Source organism: Danio rerio, chromosome 3, assembly GCF_049306965.1.
Source record: "Danio rerio strain Tuebingen ecotype United States chromosome 3, GRCz12tu, whole genome shotgun sequence".
Taxonomy (NCBI): domain Eukaryota; kingdom Metazoa; phylum Chordata; class Actinopteri; order Cypriniformes; family Danionidae; genus Danio; species Danio rerio.
This window is the reverse complement of record NC_133178.1, coordinates 2,125,888-2,143,465: the sequence shown is the minus strand read 5'-3', so window position 1 is coordinate 2,143,465 and position 17,578 is coordinate 2,125,888. Positions and strand designations below refer to the sequence as shown.

At 39.4% G+C, this 17,578-nt stretch overlaps 1 protein-coding gene across 2 annotated transcripts; it reads right to left on the bottom strand.

Moving 5' to 3' along the window:
• Positions 1-700: 700 nt before the first annotated feature.
• Positions 701-17,568, bottom strand: a2m3d (alpha-2-macroglobulin 3, member d). Of its 2 annotated transcripts, none has more exons than XM_009299051.4 (34): positions 17,322-17,568; positions 10,920-11,103; positions 10,576-10,732; positions 10,324-10,376; positions 10,228-10,248; positions 9,966-10,131; positions 9,810-9,894; positions 9,621-9,732; positions 9,112-9,232; positions 8,937-9,046; positions 8,496-8,666; positions 8,190-8,417; positions 7,914-8,126; positions 7,697-7,846; positions 7,269-7,394; positions 5,664-5,757; positions 5,391-5,544; positions 5,041-5,266; positions 4,556-4,676; positions 4,343-4,464; positions 4,217-4,268; positions 4,062-4,145; positions 3,383-3,559; positions 3,197-3,272; positions 2,960-3,116; positions 2,820-2,894; positions 2,569-2,731; positions 2,272-2,456; positions 1,688-1,909; positions 1,493-1,614; positions 1,267-1,348; positions 1,115-1,195; positions 877-982; positions 701-796 (listed from the first exon to the last, which is right to left on the bottom strand). In XM_009299051.4, exons 2-34 carry the CDS (start codon positions 11,010-11,012, stop codon positions 756-758), a joined length of 4,146 nt encoding a protein of 1,381 aa, XP_009297326.3. In that variant the 5' UTR covers positions 11,013-11,103; positions 17,322-17,568; the 3' UTR covers positions 701-755. The 2 variants fall into 2 exon arrangements, with proteins under 2 accessions (XP_009297326.3, XP_073799915.1); XM_073943814.1 differs by lacking the exon at positions 17,322-17,568 and adding an exon at positions 16,007-16,227.
• Positions 17,569-17,578: the final 10 nt, after the last annotated feature.

Here is a 17,578-nt window from a genome sequence, read left to right as displayed (position 1 = left end):
CGCTCGCAGTCTGACTGTAGAGACGGGCCGATACAGACAGAACTGGCAACCAAGAGAGCCGCATTGGTCCACACTGTGCCCAGGCAGAGGTGAAGACGGGGGAAAACTCACCTGGTGCACAAACTAATCAGCAAAGAGAAACATTCTACACCAAACTGAGCATTTACCCAGAGTCAGACAATAAAACACAGCTTCAATATTTCCAGGGTGGGGAGAGAGACTGTGTCCTAGCAGCACAATACATTAATGCCCGTCACAAAAAGAAAGAAAACCATAACAGTGATGCAGCTGCACACTATTGTAAATATACTGGTTGTTTACCATTTCATCCTAAAAATGTTGATTGTTAATGTAGTTTATTCCGAATTATTTAAATGAAAGTTGTATTGAATGTGATATTGAACAATCATTTATTTTATTCAATTACATGTATATATTTTTGTACTACCGTTTAGTGTGCATTATTCATGCATGTTTTTTTTTTATTTTAATGTAAACTTTATAACTCCTTTGGCAATACAAAAACTAAGTTGCACATTTAAAAAAAATTATAAAAAATAAAAATAAAAAACACTGAACTGTTGGCACTACTTTTGAAGAGTATGCACCAAAATAACTTGAACAGCAATTAACAGGGCTCAAGCATTTTATCAGCACAAGGTTAATTAGCAGTTAGGAAACAAGAGTCAAAACATTTAAATGCATTTATAAAAAGGACTTTTATTCTCAAAATTCAGTAGTCAGAACTGAAACAATCATGGACAGGGGGACTTGTAGGCGGTCTCAAAACTGTCACCTGAAAAAAGAAAGCAGAGCATGAGTGCCAGCTACAGGACATTCAGCTCAATTATAAAATCTCAAATATGACAAACATACTTCTCTGGTAATAGTCATAAATATTGATGACCGCTGGCTTGAGATTCTGCACTGCAACAGTCTGTGTTAGCTGTATACTGAAGGTCACTGGAACACCTTTGGGAACCTGCAAAAGAGAGCGAGCGAGGTCACTTAAAACCCAGAAATGCTAATGCAAGCTAATGTGTCAAAGTTGGTGAATACTAGACTTAAGTCCTGACAGTTGAGGTAGCGTGTTCAATAGAAACTCCAGTCTCACCTCTTGTAGATAGATGAGGACATGATCACCTTCAGAATCAACCCTCTGCACTAACGGAGCGAAATTGGGTGGAGATCCAAGCTGTGAGAAAGAAAACACTCAGCAAGTAGTTTCAAGGATCCCAAAAAGTCAACCTGAAAACTCACACCAACCAGTGAGGTGTCTGCAGTGAATCCTGACAAGAGCTTGATGTCCACCAAAACCATGTTAGTAGTTGGTTTTGGACCAGTGTATCTGAAAAATTGAGGTATTTTTATTAAATAAATAAAAAAATTTAAAAAAAGGCGATCATACAATGTTCTTTGAGGTCAAAAAGCTCTGAAAATGTACATGCAACCTTAAAGGCCCTGGTACAAAAACAAAGGAAGTGGTTCCTACTTGGCCGTAAAGGTCAACATCAGATTGACTGGTGTAGCCTGGCAGTTTCCAGAGACCTTCGCAACAACACTCAGTGTTTTAGAAACTCTAACAGGAGTCGGGATGTTGTAGAAACATAAAACCTGTGGGCATAAAAATAAGACAATGAATCCATGCGAGCAATCCACCAACATAAATGAGCGAGCACACACACACCTGTACAGAAGCACAGGCAGCTCCAGCTGCTACAACACTGTATGTGCCTGGAAAGTTATTCAGTGGACTCTCCTGGTACAGCAGGCGGTTGTTGGGAGTCACGTCAAAGTTGAACACATCACCTGCTGGCACTGAGGACTGAACTGTAACGGTGCTGGAGCCTCCAGAGCTGAAGACTTGTGCAGCATACATAGACAAGGCCTGAAGTGCCACCACAGTGTCCTAAACGAGAAAAAAAATAACAAAGATTTAAAAGAAGCTGCTACATGAGGTGTTTAAATTCAGAACACTCACAAATTAAGCTGCTTGGGATGTACCAGAGTTTGACTAGTAGTGGAAACAAACTAAACCTTTAAGCACTGCAACTCATGCAACTTGAGCACAGGAGTCACAGCATCTGTATTTCACTAGAAAACATCCTATATTTATATTATTTGGTAGAGGTGTCTTGAATGCAGTGCAGTTTTTGTAAGAGGATGAGCTTCAAGGTAATCAAACAAGTTTCAGTACAAGTTACACAATGCCCTTTAGTTCAAATGTTAAACCATGCCTGAATTACGATATCATTTCCTAGCTGAACTCACCTGAGTGGAGGAGAAACCACCATAGGGATTCTGCTGGGCCACGAGCCAGTTGACAATGCGGTTAGCATAGCCCAGATTAGCAGTGGTCACAGGCTGTACAGTTAGAACCGCTAACAGCACATATGCACTGATCTCCACTGCCAGAGTATCCCCAGATGTAGTCTGAGACCAGTGGAGAGTAGTACCTAAACACAAGGAGTGTTTTTCTAAGCAAGAAAACCTTGGACACAAGGAGAGGAAATCTCATCGCTAAATCCAATTAGAAACAGGTCTAACTTAATTTTATGGATAAGTTACCTTCAGAAATGGCAGTGTTTCTCAAGGAATTTAAAAGCTGTGCTCGAGTGCTGGTCTCTCCAGCCAGACTGAAGGTGTAGGCGAGCAGAGCAGTGACATAGGTGTTTCCCAGATTCCCAACAAGAGGCCTCAAAAACGACAGAGCCTTCGTAATGACAGGATCCTGGAAGGAAAGAGAGTCAACTTTAGTCAGTTTAATGACATGGATAGGTCAATGTTTGGGGTACTTTAAGGAAAATTAGTTAGTTTACCGTGACTGGAACTCCAATTTCAAGCATTGATGCAACGATGTAGCCAGTCATGGTCACGTTATCATCAACCCCACCCTAAAACACAACAGCATCTTCAAGATCAGCCTCGTTTATAGAATCTTTGAAGAAAGGTGGCATACCTTCATGTCTTTGTGGTACAGAGTCCCCTGTTGCACAAAACAACCATCTGAACCCTGCGTGCCAATCAACCAGTCCTTTGCGCTCTGAAGGACATTGGGATCTATGTAGGTGAAGTTCCTTGCTAGGCCAAAAGTCCTCATGACAAAGGTAGTCAACCTGTATAAAAAAAATAATAATAAAAGCAATAAAAACACACTGCTTTAAATCGATCAATACTTGAACTGCAGGACACGCACCATGTATTGGATGGTGAATAAGGAAAAGTGCTGAATGAACCGTCGCTGTGCCTGTAGTTCAGCTCTCTTTGATAACCTGTTCCAGTCCAAACATCCAAAATTTGATTAGGAAGCACATTGAGAATACCCACTTATACAGGTTGGAATGCTTTAGACTTGCTCTAAACCCTGAGATTTTAGTCATACCACTCAGAAGATAACTTGTGGCAGTGTCTTGGATGGCTGGGGTGAGCTGTGCAGTTACTTTCAGATACTGCAGGGTGTAAATATTGGGAGCGAGAATGATCATGTTCTGTTCTCCACAGCCATAAGGCATCTGTAGCAAGTTTGCCAAATTCTTCAGTGCACGACCCATGATGTCCCCTAAGACAATAAAAAAAAACCAAGTTAACTGGAAAATCAGTGTCCTAAGACTCAATGGCTGTGAAATTCCTCACTGAATCAGACTTGATTTGGAATCCTTGTTAAGAGATCAAAACTGCTACTGGAACTGAATACCTGGATCTACACGGTCACAGCGGTTAAGGTCCAGGTTTGATCACAGAATTAGTGGAAGCAGACAAGCACATCAGGGATTGAATTGCATGCAATCTCCAGGTTTGCAGCATTTTTTTAATAAGAAAATTGTCCGAGTAAAAACGTTCATAGCTGACCGGTTTATAACATCAGGCGGACACCGTTAACAAATATTCCAAGATCAGCAGACTCGTGTTACAAGTTTGTCAGAGTTTAAGAAGAAGATTTAATCCATGATGGCAGGCATTCATTGTGTAAAACAAGTAACTGCTGCTTAAAGTATGATTACCAAAACGCGTCTGCGCTGCCCTACAGTAGTGTCATGTAGTATCCTTTTAGGAAACTTTACCTATGGCCGATACGGAGCATCTGGCTGATCCCTGGATGACTTTTGTTGGAAATGTGATCTTCACGTTCTCTGAAAGAATGCTTCCTGTGAATCAAACAACTGATCAGCTGACAGGACTTGGATCTCTAGTGGTCATATATTTAGATTGAACTAACCCTTTGGACAGAGTAACCAATTCCGGATGAAGGTCCTTTCTACTCCTTCAGCCTAGAGGAAGAGGGGAAAAAAGGAGAAAGAAATAACCACCATAAGCTCCACTTTCTAATTTATTAGTTACTTACCAGAACCAGCAGACTTCGAGTGACGATGTCAGTGTGTCCTCTTGATGGTACGGTCACGAGCTGATTGTCACACAATTGCTCTGATGGGCTGGCCTGGGCACTGATGGTCACATTTATAGTTCCTACACAAGAGAGAATCAATTGAGCAACACCCCCACACACACACACACACACATACACCTTCCATTTAAAAGGAGTCAGCCAAGAACCAACCAATAACAGAAGCAGTTAAATCCCATTTGAAGGTCTTTCTCCCATTGGCAGAGAGATGGGATGAATAGTGACCAATGGATTTAAGAGTGAAGTTGGAGGATGGTGTTGGAGTCACTTGAACCTGATTGTGAAAAGCATTAGACACAAGGATCCATTACCACAAGTGTAAGCAGTTTGTTCAAAAGTAATGATGGCTTCTGTAACCATTTTCATGGTGATTAAGATTGTGTTGAAGTCTTACACTATTTTAAGCTTAAAACCAACAAATTGTAGGTTATTTTCAGTTAATACTTGAAGCACTCAAAGCAAACAATCTTGATAGTAATGCATTTACTCTTCTCGAAGTATTAGAAACTGGTCATCCTGGAGTTACTTCTACAGTGGGATAAAGCAATCAGATCCCAAAGACTGGTTAGTTTTAAGAGGAAGTTTCTTTTCAAAGTAAGGGGTAATAGTATTTGCATATAGATTACATGAACCCACACCTTGATGCATTGGGGCAGATAATTAAAGACAGTGGCCTTCAGATTTAAAATCTCCCCACGGATTATGGAGTAAGGCAGGGTGATCTCCAGAAAGAAGGGCTGGAAGGAAGTCAGCAGAACTGGTGGAGCCAGACCAAAACCACTGGAGGCTAGACAGAAGGCCTCGGTGTCCCATGCAGTGATTGTGTCAGGAACTGTGAGGGGAACTGACGTGGACCCAGAGTCTCTGAAATACACACACACACACACACACACACACACACACACACACACACACACACACACACCTTATTTATTTTACACACACACAAAAAACTATTATTAATTGTATAAATACAAGTTCCACCAACCCCACAGTAACAAGTTGCCAAATCCAGGTTTCTGGAAAGTAAGTCCTGATGGTCACAGCAGGGGAACCACTGTCACCTCTAACAAGTTCTCCTAGTTCTACAGGTACAGGAGCATTCAGAACCAGATCAGAAGATTCTACTGGTGAATACAAAACTGAGAGAGAGAGAGAGAGAGAGAGAGGTTTCAAATTAGTTAAAAGCAAAACTTTTTAAAAACTTGTACTTTTGGTGTTACAACTGGCAAATTTTAAAAATCAACTAAATCGGACATACCACCCGGGAAGTTGCGATAGTAGCTCAGCCCTCTGTATGTCAGGCACGGAGGTTCTCGAACCGGCAGATTTGTTGCAGTCTTAATCCCCACACCCTATTAAAATATTTGATCAATACAAATTTTGCTGTCAAATTTGTATTTTAACATGCGATTAAATGAAATATTTAACGCGTAAAAAAATAAACGCAATTAACGCAGTTGCAGTTTTTTTTCCCTGTTGTGGCCAGGGGCGGACTGGTTATTTGTCAGACTGGGCAGTTTCCTGCTGGGCCGACGTACTTTTTGGGCCGGGCTGATCAGCTAATGATCTGATCGGCCCATAAAACACTAAGACTGTCATGTTTTTCTGCCTAAGAGATTGACGATCCTGTGAGCTGTGACGCTCCGTCTGGAAAAGACATATGTTACTTTCAGAGCGGCCGTGTGACAATCTGCAGCCCATTGGATCTTTTCTTTGACATTGAGCCGACCCAAATCACAAACTTGCATTTTGGGCTCTGTGTCAGCATGCAACAGGTGTGCATGTTAAAATTGCCCAGATCAATATATTCCCGTCTATTCTATCTAGTTACCCATCAGTCCATACAAATACACTTTTTTTTTTACTTAAATCCATCACAGCACGCTGCAACTTCCTCCTATGCTGTTTCCTTAACCTGCAAGTCTTTGTTTTACAAATTATAAAGATTAAATGCTTCAAGCTCTGAGGAGTGTCAGTCGTGCATTAAGATGCAAATTTAAAAAAAAAAAAAAAAAAAAGATAATGACATTGTGTTTGATTGTCAGCATGATGTAGGCGCATATTGACAATAATATTTATAACAATATGGTCATGTATAAATATCATTATAATAACCAAACTAGTGAGCAACTAACTTTTTTTTTTTTTTTTTTTTTTTTTTTTTTTTTACATTTAGTTCTGTTGTTCGTGCCCAAACGAATTACATTTTAATTAAGTTCATTTGATTGACTATGTACAATCTTTTAGCTACGTTTGAGGTTTCATTGTAGAGTTACATTTTTTTAAGGGTTTGACACATTGCTTTTATTATTTCTTTATTTTATTTGCGTCAGCAGGCAGTTTGTCATGTTCATTATTTATTAGGCTCCCTCAAAACACAGGCACCCACATTTCCAGTGTGGATTATAATATACATTAAAAAATAAAAAAAAATTCAATTTGTCAACTCTCGTTATTTCCTATATATGGCTTTTGTGCTTTTATAGAAAGGGAGTTGGTAAACATTCAAGGGCGTGCACAGATGGGGAGCATTTTGATTGATGTATTGGGACATTCTGGCTCAAAATGCCAGGATTTTGTCCCAGTCCAGCCCTGCAATTAGTACAATTGTTTGTATTCAATACTTTATTATTATCATTATTATAATAATGTTCCATATCTGTAATTTGGCTTTTTTTATTTACATGAAGAAATCTGTTACAGGTTAAATTAATAAACAATTATATTCTGAATTTAAATAGTTTTTCATCCTGCATTTACATTAGAACAGCCAAAATTACAGGTTTCAAATCTGAAAAGAGATAAATTCCCACCCCCCTCCAAAAAAAAAAAAAAAATAATTAAAATTATATATTAGTTTTACCTTAAAGGTGTTATAAGCTTGATCTGTTGGCACATCTCGAAGAGGTCGAACATTCAGGCAGTTCTGTTGATCTTCAACACCAGGTGGATAATCAGATAAGGAGCGCACTGGGAGCAAGTTAAACATCTGAAAAAGACCAAACCAGGAGACCTCAGTCAATTCAACTCAAGTTTACCCAGTTAATTTTTTAATTTGCAATATATATATATATATATATATATATATATATATATATATATATATTTATTTTTTTACGTTTAGTCATGGATGTTTTGCATAAAGTAGTTATTTAGTAGTTATTAGTTTTTGTGGAACTTTTTTTTTTTTTGCTTTGGAAATTAAGATTGTTAAAATTGATTTGATCTTGGATGAAAAAGCATCAGATTGTGCTCAAAGTAAAAAAAAAAAAAAAAAAGCGAATCAGTTACCGCCTCTGCGCTCAGACGTCCTCCTGACTGCATGATCAGAACACTCTGATCTATAGCACTGAGGCCACACAGAGATCCAGCTTGAGCGGAGACGGTCAAAATACTTCCCTCACCAGGAACCGCTGTAGCAGGAGAGAACTGCAGAGAAACCTGCAAACAGACAAGCTCAATGAAAGACATGTCACACTCCCCACAAGACAACTAGATTTACAGATACCTGGTTTGAGAAGCACTTCTCAGTGTCAAACGATGCACTACCAGTCACTACAGTCTCACTGGGCAGAACACTAAAGACTAGAATCTGAACCATCGGAGCCATCTTTGCATGGACTGGGAGATCAAACGTCACCGTGCCAGTCGTGAGGGTGTCAGAAGCCCAAGCTTGAACGGTTTTAAACCCATGCAGAACGATCACTCCTCTGGACATGACCTGACAGACCACTAAATGAATACCAAACAAACGGACCAACAAAGACAAATGAAATCTATTTACCATATAGATGATGTCAGCACTGTAGTCGCCAGTCTCTCCAACAAATGTGTACTTGACAGTCACTGGATAAGTGGTGCCACATTTAAGCGGCTGCTGTAGACTCACTATAGACAGATCACTATAGGTTGGGTTGTCAGGAGCAGCAGTTTGGGAAAGCTGAACCACCTGTGAATCTGTTGTGAAGTGTGGTGAATTATCATTAAACCAAAGCTGAGGAATTACACTTGCCTGAGGGAGGAAGAAAAAAAAAAAAAATTAATAACTTGATGGAAAAAATAGGAATGCTCAATTAGCAATAAGTCATACCACAAGGTACAGATTCGCTTTAGGAAAATTAGTGGTGTTGAGGGAGAATTCTGCAAGTCCACTTTCATCTGTGGTCACATTGAAGAGCACTTTGGGTCTCCACTGGCCGCGGTCCAGCAGATAGACTACCTTGTTACTGATTGCGTTGCCATTGAAATCAGACACTGAGATCTGTTTAGGGAGAGAACGAAGCATTAAGTTCAATCGAGTAGATTACTTGGTCAATGCAAACATAGGTGAACTTCTGCATGAACAGAATTTCGCAATGCAATTACCATGATTGGAATTAGTTGAAATTTGCTCAACACAAGTGAGGTAACTCCACATTCAAGCGGAAAACTGGTTTGATAAATATATGGAATGTTTTAAGTCAACCGCACCACCTTTGAAAGGAAACCAAATAAAGGAGACTCCTGCAACAAGTGATGAATCTCAACTCGCCTTTGCATTAATCGTTGACCCATAATCATAGAACTTTGGGAGATCCACAAATGTGACCTTGCCAACTTCATATGTAATCGACACCGTTGCGGATTTTGACATGACAACATCTGGAAGGGAAAACAAATATGAAGGCAAAGTAAAAACAGCACGTTGAACTCAACCTGTAGTTTACCTGTTCCCTGCTCAGTGATGTTGACATTAACAACGAAGGAATTCTGCAGGCTACTCTCCAAACTGGTGCCAAAAAATGTTGATGTACTGAATGTTAGAGAGGTACAGCCGGTGTCGTCCATCTGGTAGCAAAATGGTTAAACTGATTAGTCACATTGGTGTGTATATATATATATATATATATATATATATATATATATATATATATATATATATATATATATATATATATATATATATATATATATATATAATTATTTTCAGCAGCTTGTTTTATGATAGCAGTTGTGACCAAACTATAAACTAATATACATCACCAGGTTAGTTCTCTTATAACAAGCTTCGTCATAGTAGAAGCAATAATAATAATAATAATAATAATAATAATAATAATAAAAATAATATAAAAAGCCTGTAATTCAGGATTTCCTAAATCGGCAAGTTAGGAGCTGCTTTTAGCCTTGAGATATTGGTGACTATGGACCTTCGGTGTACAGTGGTCACTCATACCAAAGCAGTTTCATTCAGACAAATGGTCACTTTAGGATCTTGAATGAAGGTAAAATGCTGACGGCACAGGTTCACAGACACTTGACCAGGGACAGGCTGCCCATACGTGTATCTGAGAATGGAGCAAGAATAAAATCAGAAACACCACAAATGAAGCATTACTAAAAAAAAACTACAGGCTTCACTCACTTTGCACAAGCTTCAACCTTCAGTCCCACATCTGCAACATTATACGTCTGCGGTGTGTTCAGGGTCATGTCAAACTTGGGCAAAACTAAACCACAAAGAGCTGTAAGACCTCAGATCTGCTGTAGTACAGTTGAAGATGACGACATCAAGACTCACCATATTTTTTCACATCAAAACTCTGGGAGATAGTTCGATCGCCAATATAAGCCTTTAGTGTGTACGTCCCAACCTGAGCTTCTTTGTCTAAAACATGAGAAAGCTCCAGTATCCAGTTTGTGGAGGAAATGTCGGTCCACTGACGAATCCGGATCTTGTTATTGTCCTAATGAAATTAACAGCACAAATTTTAAAAAAGGGAAGAAAAAAAAAAAAAAAAAAAAAAACATTTCTGCACCGAACCATGAATACCAGTTCTCACCTCCACCACCACCAGACTGTACTGAAAGACAAAAAGGTTACCATTAGCCAATGATGTTTGAAAAGCTGTAGGGAACCAGAAAAATAAAGATCTTACCATTTGGTCTTGGGGCACAAATGTATCACTCATTGTAAGAACTCTGAAATTAACTGTGGGCGGGAAAGAGAGGGAAAAAAAAAAAAAAAGAAAAAAAGTTGATAAAGCACCTGTTAGACTGTACTGATGAGGCGGCATATTCACACAACATAACCATCATTTGGGTTCTAAATAGATATAATTTTGTTTTGCTAAATGAACCTCTTATTAGAGGTTCTTCACTAATACTCTGATAAAGCTCTCACAGCTCACCCCTCTGTCCTGGATTGTAGAGCGGTTTGTCTGTCTGGATGAAGGTCAGCGGCAGGTAAGACCTGAACATAACTTTACTCTCTTCAGTCATTTTGAAGGACTGTCCTTGAATGACCACCCTCACAGTCTGCACTGAATCTCCACTTACTTGAGGAGCCTGCAGAGAACCAATAAAGTGGATATTTTACCTAGAAATTCCCATTTCCTCAACTTAAACCTGAATACGTTCTGTTCAACACAAGCAACGATATTAGGTATTAGATATTATACATGTTTGGGGAGAACTGGTTTTTGGTGGATGTTAAACTGAGGAAAACTACAACTATTACAAGAAAAACTCAAACCTGGAAATGAAAACATCTGTGAAACTTCCTCCCGGACGTCTGCTGCACAAGTTGAATTTCGGTGCTTTTCTCATCGACCAGAGAAATGGTCATTGTGACACTCCCTTTGGGCTTCAGAAGACTAGCGCACAGTTTAGCTTCAGTGTCAGACTCAATCAGTGAAGGAAACGTCACCAAGAAGAGCCTGCGGGAAAACAGAGTTAAGTCAAGATTGGATCAGTTCCCCATAGGTGTAGCCATGCTGGAGACATTGATGAAAAGGTGTTCCAGTTAAATCTACTACCGAATATGGTTTAGTAACCTAAAAATACAGTGGTTGGACAACGGAAAACACTGGCCACCAGGCTGCTCAAGTTTAGCCACATAACCTCAAACACCAAATTGGCCAGTCTTCATTAATAGGCTGTACTGTCTTGGCATTCCGTAGGTCCAATACTTGTGCTAGATTGTTGAGTCACTGCCAAGGACTACCCAACCATTCTAGATGACCATGTGACCCAATGGGTCAAACATTGTACCCTGAAAGCAGCGCCATACATCAAGACAAGAGCGATACACATAGCAAGACTGGTAACAGAGTGGTTTGATGAATATTAAAGTGAAGTCAACATCTCCCATGGCCTGCATTCACCAGATTGAAATATTGAGCTACTCTGGGGAGTTCGAGCAGCAAAATCAGTAAAGTCATTTTTCCCCTCTACTGGCATCACGCAGTGACCTGGACACTATTCTGAAACAATGGCTCAAAAACCTTCTAGCCACTGTGCAGGACTTGCATCTCATTCTCAAGACCATCTGATGCTGTATTGGTGCAAAAGGAGGGCCTACACCAGGGATTCTCAATCATCTCGATCCTTGAGGTCCGGTAAAGTTTAGCACCAACCCCGATCAGACATACCTGGGCTAACTAAATCAAGCTTTCTTGACTTTCTAGAAACATCAAGTTGCCTCAACACACCGGCATGGAAGCTAAAACTTGCAGGACACCAGCACTCCTGGACTGAGTCTGAGAAGCCCTAGTCTACATGTACTTGGGAGTAGTGGTAAGTGCAGCCCTAAAGACAACAATGTGATCATTTTTAGCAGGAATAAATCAGCATAATAAGTTTTATTTGGTTCAGTGACATGGAATATTGACTCATTAGTTGGTCATATTAGAGAAAACAAAGAGAAAAGAAAAAAAAATGAAGACGAGGCTTCCAGCCTTATCTAAACTGGTCAAGTTCAGACCAGCTAAAACAGCAGGGATAAAAAGTTAAACTTCAGGAAGCATTATGGCCAGCTATAAACATGTATTTTTTGTTATCAAGGTCTAGGAACAAAAGAAAAATAGGATGCTTCAGTCCACTTTAACATTAAATATTTAAAAACCAAATAACCTTACTCCAGACTCCTGGACTAATGTTAACAAACTAGACCATTTGAAAGGATTCCAATCTCAGATTGTGGTTTACCATTTTGCACAAAATCAATTGGTAAATTCCTATCATGTATGACAGGGTTTTAAAGAATGCACAAGGTTGTATATGGAAGTCGATACGGTCACAATGATGCAATGCATGTTTTTCATATTTAACATTTTTCTAATAGTATTTTTACTATATTTTCCTCCATTGGGACCACATCAATATTTAATGTCAGAAGAGAGATTTCACTTGATCTTGAATGAACGTACTATCCAGTTATATAAACTATACATTGCTAAAGATATGGAATCCTAAATAAACTTGACCGTGTTTGGGTTTTGTTTGTTTGTATAAAATATAAAAGATATTAAAAAGCACTCTTACCATTTCTTTATGACAGCAGTGTAGATGCAAAACAGATGAAAAACTGATAGAAACTGGTGGCAGGAAAGGTATGGATGGCTATATCTCTCCATAATATCAAATCCTGAAAATGTTATGGAACTCCATATGAGCAAGACCTTGAGAATGGTCAAGTATTAAAACTTTGTGATCGGAGAAGATCAGCAAGAAAACCAGTTGTTCAGGTAGTCTCGATTGGTAAAATGGTCTTAATTTCACTGTAATATTATAATCTCCCTTATATCAATTAATTTGGGTTTTAATAAGATCTTTGCCAGATGCTCCACTCCAGGGAAAATGGTCTTCATCAACTCATGACCAGGCAAGAGTCTTGGTAAAGCTTTTGTTGTCTTGAATTTGATGATTTGAGGATTTAGGCAAAGGGTGCAGAAGTGTTTGTTGGATTCTGCAGCCAGGACACACCGTTGCAGAGTTGAGTCTGAGCTCTCCATCAGGACTTAGATGCTGTAATGGATTTCTACATGGTCCGGTATTTATCTACAACCCTTTAATGTCTCTTTGAGGAATGCATGTTGTACACTCTTGATTGGCTTATTTTGTTTAGTTATGTGAATTGGAAGGGAAAATCTTTGCCTGATAAATAAATGTAAGATTCTTGTTTAACTCTAATATCTCCTGAAAACATTTAAATCTAGTAGATTGTTTAGGCTGATGTTTCCGCAGACTACGACCAGGATTAGTCATACATTCAGGCTCAATGGATGGAGCATGGGCACAGCATTAGAGACCTGTTGATTCTGACAATCACGGACTTGGTATGATATAATCTAGGGGCTAAATCAACCTTTCTTTAAGTATGAGCCAGCATACAGGTGACCTAACATTAAAGGAAATTAGTTCAGGTATATCCTGTCCAAGAACCGGAACTGGCAAGGATGTGTCCGTGAGCAGATGGAGCTGGCCAGCATACTGACTCCAAGCGACTTAAGGTAAATAAACCATTAACTGAAAAATAAGGATTTTTTAGATTACTCAAACTAAAATAGACCCAATCACGACCTTTAAGGTGATCAGATCTAATTGGATGAATCGAAATCTAAATTTTTATAAATTGGAGTCAGATTAAATTGAGTTGGAAACAAATTTTAAAAATTTAACAAGTAAAAATCTGTTCACATGTGCTGAAAAGGCAAACACACATTTAAGCTTCATTCATACTGTTAGTTCAGTCATCAGACTTGTATGTGGACCTTTACAAAAGTATGACAATTACAGTTCATTTTATTAAAGCAGTTATAAATAATGAAAAAGTGGTGATCTTAACCTTCATATGACCGGGCGCAGCCATTGGACCCTTTTTAAGCCTCATTTACTCCCATATTTAGTGATGCTAAAACAAATGCTGTTTGATTTAGCAAACTTCCATTTTCTTATATTATTATACCTGGTCTGTATAGTTGTGCAAACACTTGTTAGTAGAGCAAGTCGTTTTACCATTTTCTGACATTACTCATTCCCAATCATTTCTCCCAGACGCGACTCAATTGAAAATTCTATGATCAGAAAAACGAGAGCACTTAATCATTAACGAATAAGATCAATACGGTCACCAATTAAGTGTGGTGGTAAAGTTTGGTACTGCATCAAAACAATCTCACCGAATGCTCATTGGGTTTGCTAAACTTCATATTTGGAGTATAATTTGATGCCAGACTGCCAACACCAGTTTGCAGAGAAAGGCTAGATCTTAAAAGCATGTCCGGAATCTGTTGGCCACAGGTTTACATTTGCAATATTTGATATCCGCAGAATATTAATTATGAGAGGCTGCTGCGGTTCTCCAGAGGTCACATTTTCAGCTTACATTGCGAGCCTTCATCAGAAAGGAAATACACTGTTTTCCACTAAGGCAACCTGGGGTGCTGAAATATTTGCATTAGCATGGTTTTTAAGGATGTTCACTTAAATATCTGCAAACAGAAGGTACTTGCATACTTCAGAAGAGTCAGAAAATTACAGAAACTACATACAGGTAGGGATGGCTGACGTGAAATTGACGTTTCGACAGTGTCAAGATCCCGAAGCGCAAGTGTTTCGAAACACTGCACTGAAGCATGATGCGAAACACCCAAGTCACGTGACTAAAGCGATTCAAAGCATCGATCAGTTGACAAGCGTTCAGAGACTGCCAGGGTCAGAAAACACATCTGTCTTATACGGTCTAGTGGACTGTGCGCGTGCACGCAGTTACGGTGCTTCAAATAACATTTGGGTTTGAATCCCGACTTGTACAAATACTTCGAAATCATGGTTTTATGCATTACCCTGCTGAAAAATCCAGCTTAAACCAGCCTAGGCTGGTTGGCTGGTTTTAGAGGGGTTTTGGCCATTTCCAGGCTGGTTTCCAGCTATTTCCAGCCTGGTCTTAGCTGGCCAGGCTGGAAAATGACCAGCCAAATCCAGCTAAACCAGCCTGGTTTAAACTGGATATAGCTGGTTTTGGCTGGACTCCCAGCTTGGCTAGGCTGGTCAAGCTGGTTTTAGCTGGTCATCTCCCAGCCTGACCAGCAAAGACCAGGCTGGAAAACCAGCCTGGAAGTGGCCAAAACCCCTCTAAAACCAGCCTGGTCGGCCAGCTAAAACCAGCCAACCAGCCTAGGCTGGATTTTTCAGCAGGGTAATCATGTTTCTGTTTTATGGTGTAGTCTAGATAGGATACAGCTGCGGAAGTTGCCATAAATTTAGCATATTTTTGTAACACTTAAACAATAATTAATATTTTTACAGTACTGTTGGGTTTAGGTAGACGTTAATGAAACAATAAATGGGAAATTTAATGAATTATATAAATAGTTATTGGTAACTTCAGGCCACAACTGTTTCTGATCTGGCAACAACCCTGTTTTATGACCAAAACAAGACAAGTTTTCACAAAGTACTTCAGATGTCAGACCAATGTTGAAAAAATGCGATACAAGAACAAGCGTTACCAACTAATTTTAAAGGATTTCGAAAAAGCTCCATCAGCCTGGATTCAAACCCACTATCCCCAGATGGTAGCCAGAAACCTTAACCACTTCACTATATCATTTCAAAGTTAAATTTTACAAAGCAGGGTTTAATACCTCAAGTTGCTCAACTGTTCTTTGCTGAAACCGTTTCAGTGCAACACAAATAACCACTTAGTGTCACCATAGAGTCGGGTTTTGAATGGTTTCAAAACTACGACACATTTGCTTTGACTGTTTCAGTATTTCATGAAGCCTCGCTTTGCCCACCACTACATACAGAATGGGTTTAAAGGCTAGTTAATAGTACGGCCCAGAGTCTGGTCCCATTGGTTTTGGGACTTCAACAGCAAGGGTGTCAGAAATCTTGACACCAACAATGAAACAGAGGAAAAGGACAAGATTGAGCCATTTCCAAACACTGATCTCCGTCACAGCCATGATGAACAATCATCCAAGGGTTTCTCCTTCAGAAACTCTGCACAATGACTGCTACAATCCACAAATCATGGATAACAGAGCTCCAACAATGCTGGAGAAACGTCAACACTGCACAAATATAGACTTCACTAACGAGACACACCTGATTCAGCTCAGTAGCAGACAGCAGCACTGGCGCTCTGCCCACAGCCCACTCACACAAGACAGTCCTAAAGGTGCCATGAAATAAAAATAAAGCTTTTTAGATGTATTAGTTTTTAGTTTAATACATTTTTTAGTTTAATAAAAATTTGCTTTAATAAAATAATATGTATAGGTCATTGTAAAGTAGAGATGCTAAAACTAGGGCTCGTGGTAGCCCCAAAGTTTGCCCATGCTTTTGATTTGGCGACATCCCATCTGAGATGAGAGGCAGAATGATATGGATGGTTTTAAGATTGTCAATTCCAATTTGACGTAAAGCTAACTAAAATTAAACGTTTCAATTAAATGGTGCAAATTAAGTCAGATTTAGTTTAAATACATACTGTCACCTAACAATTTCAATTCATTCATTCATTTTCTTGCCGGCTTAGTTCTTGTATTAATCCGGGGTCGCCACAGCGGAATCAACCGGCAACTTATCCAGCAAGTTTTTACGCAGCGGATGCCCTTCCAGCCGCAACCCATCTATGGGAAACATTCAAACACACATTCACACACACACTCATACACTACGGACAATTTAGCCTACCCAATTCACCTGTATGCTTGTCTTTGGACTGTGGGGGAAACCGGAGCACTCCACACAGAAACACCAACTGAGCCAAGGTTCGAACCAGCGACCCAGCGACTTTCTTGCTGGGAGGCGACAGCACTACCTACTGCAACACTGCCTCCCCTCCTTCACACATTTTAAATGGAAAATGATTTAAACAATACAGCGTTCATTATTTAGCGATTTATTGTTTTTCTCCTATTCAAAATTTATACTCTGCTTAAAAACATTATAAATATGCGTTGCACAATACAAATAAAACATATTTTAATATGAATTACAGCAAACAAACACCCTTAATGTGTTTATCCCTTTATTAAGATGTCCATGGTGATGTATTCACCGTTTTATTTAGGGAAACTCCTGAGATAAATAACTGATATCTCTGAGCTTTAAATTAATCTAAACAAAGTGCTGCGCTTCCCACCTCCAGTCGTAATGACTTCTAGGACTTCTGAAGCAAGATCAGTGCTCAAGTCTGCATCGGTGAGTCCTCGATACCAAGAAGACATGCAGAAAGTTTCACATGTCCTCTGTTCTTGCGTTCTTGAGTATTGGAACTGAACTTGCTGAGGAACTGACTGCTGAGGAATGCATATTGAGAAAACAGCCAAACTCTTGTGTGGCCGCAGCTTCAGTGTGAGGTGCTGTGGTCTCTGCTAATGAGCTGAGTCAGGTGTGTCT

What these genes read in the sequence shown, in the direction of transcription:
- a2m3d (XM_073943814.1), bottom strand. Translation starts at nt 16,137, where the DNA reads ATGGCTGTGACGGAGATCAGTGTTTGGAAATGGCTCAATCTTGTCCTT. An exon ending in ATGGGACCAGACTCTGGGCC is followed by an intron (nt 11,104 to 16,006) that starts GTACTATTAACT and finishes GTTTTCCCGCAG; the next exon opens with GCTCTTCTTGGTGACGTTTC. An exon ending in AGAAGTGCTTCTCAAACCAG is followed by an intron (nt 7,847 to 7,913) that starts GTATCTGTAAAT and finishes GTCTGTTTGCAG; the next exon opens with GTTTCTCTGCAGTTCTCTCC.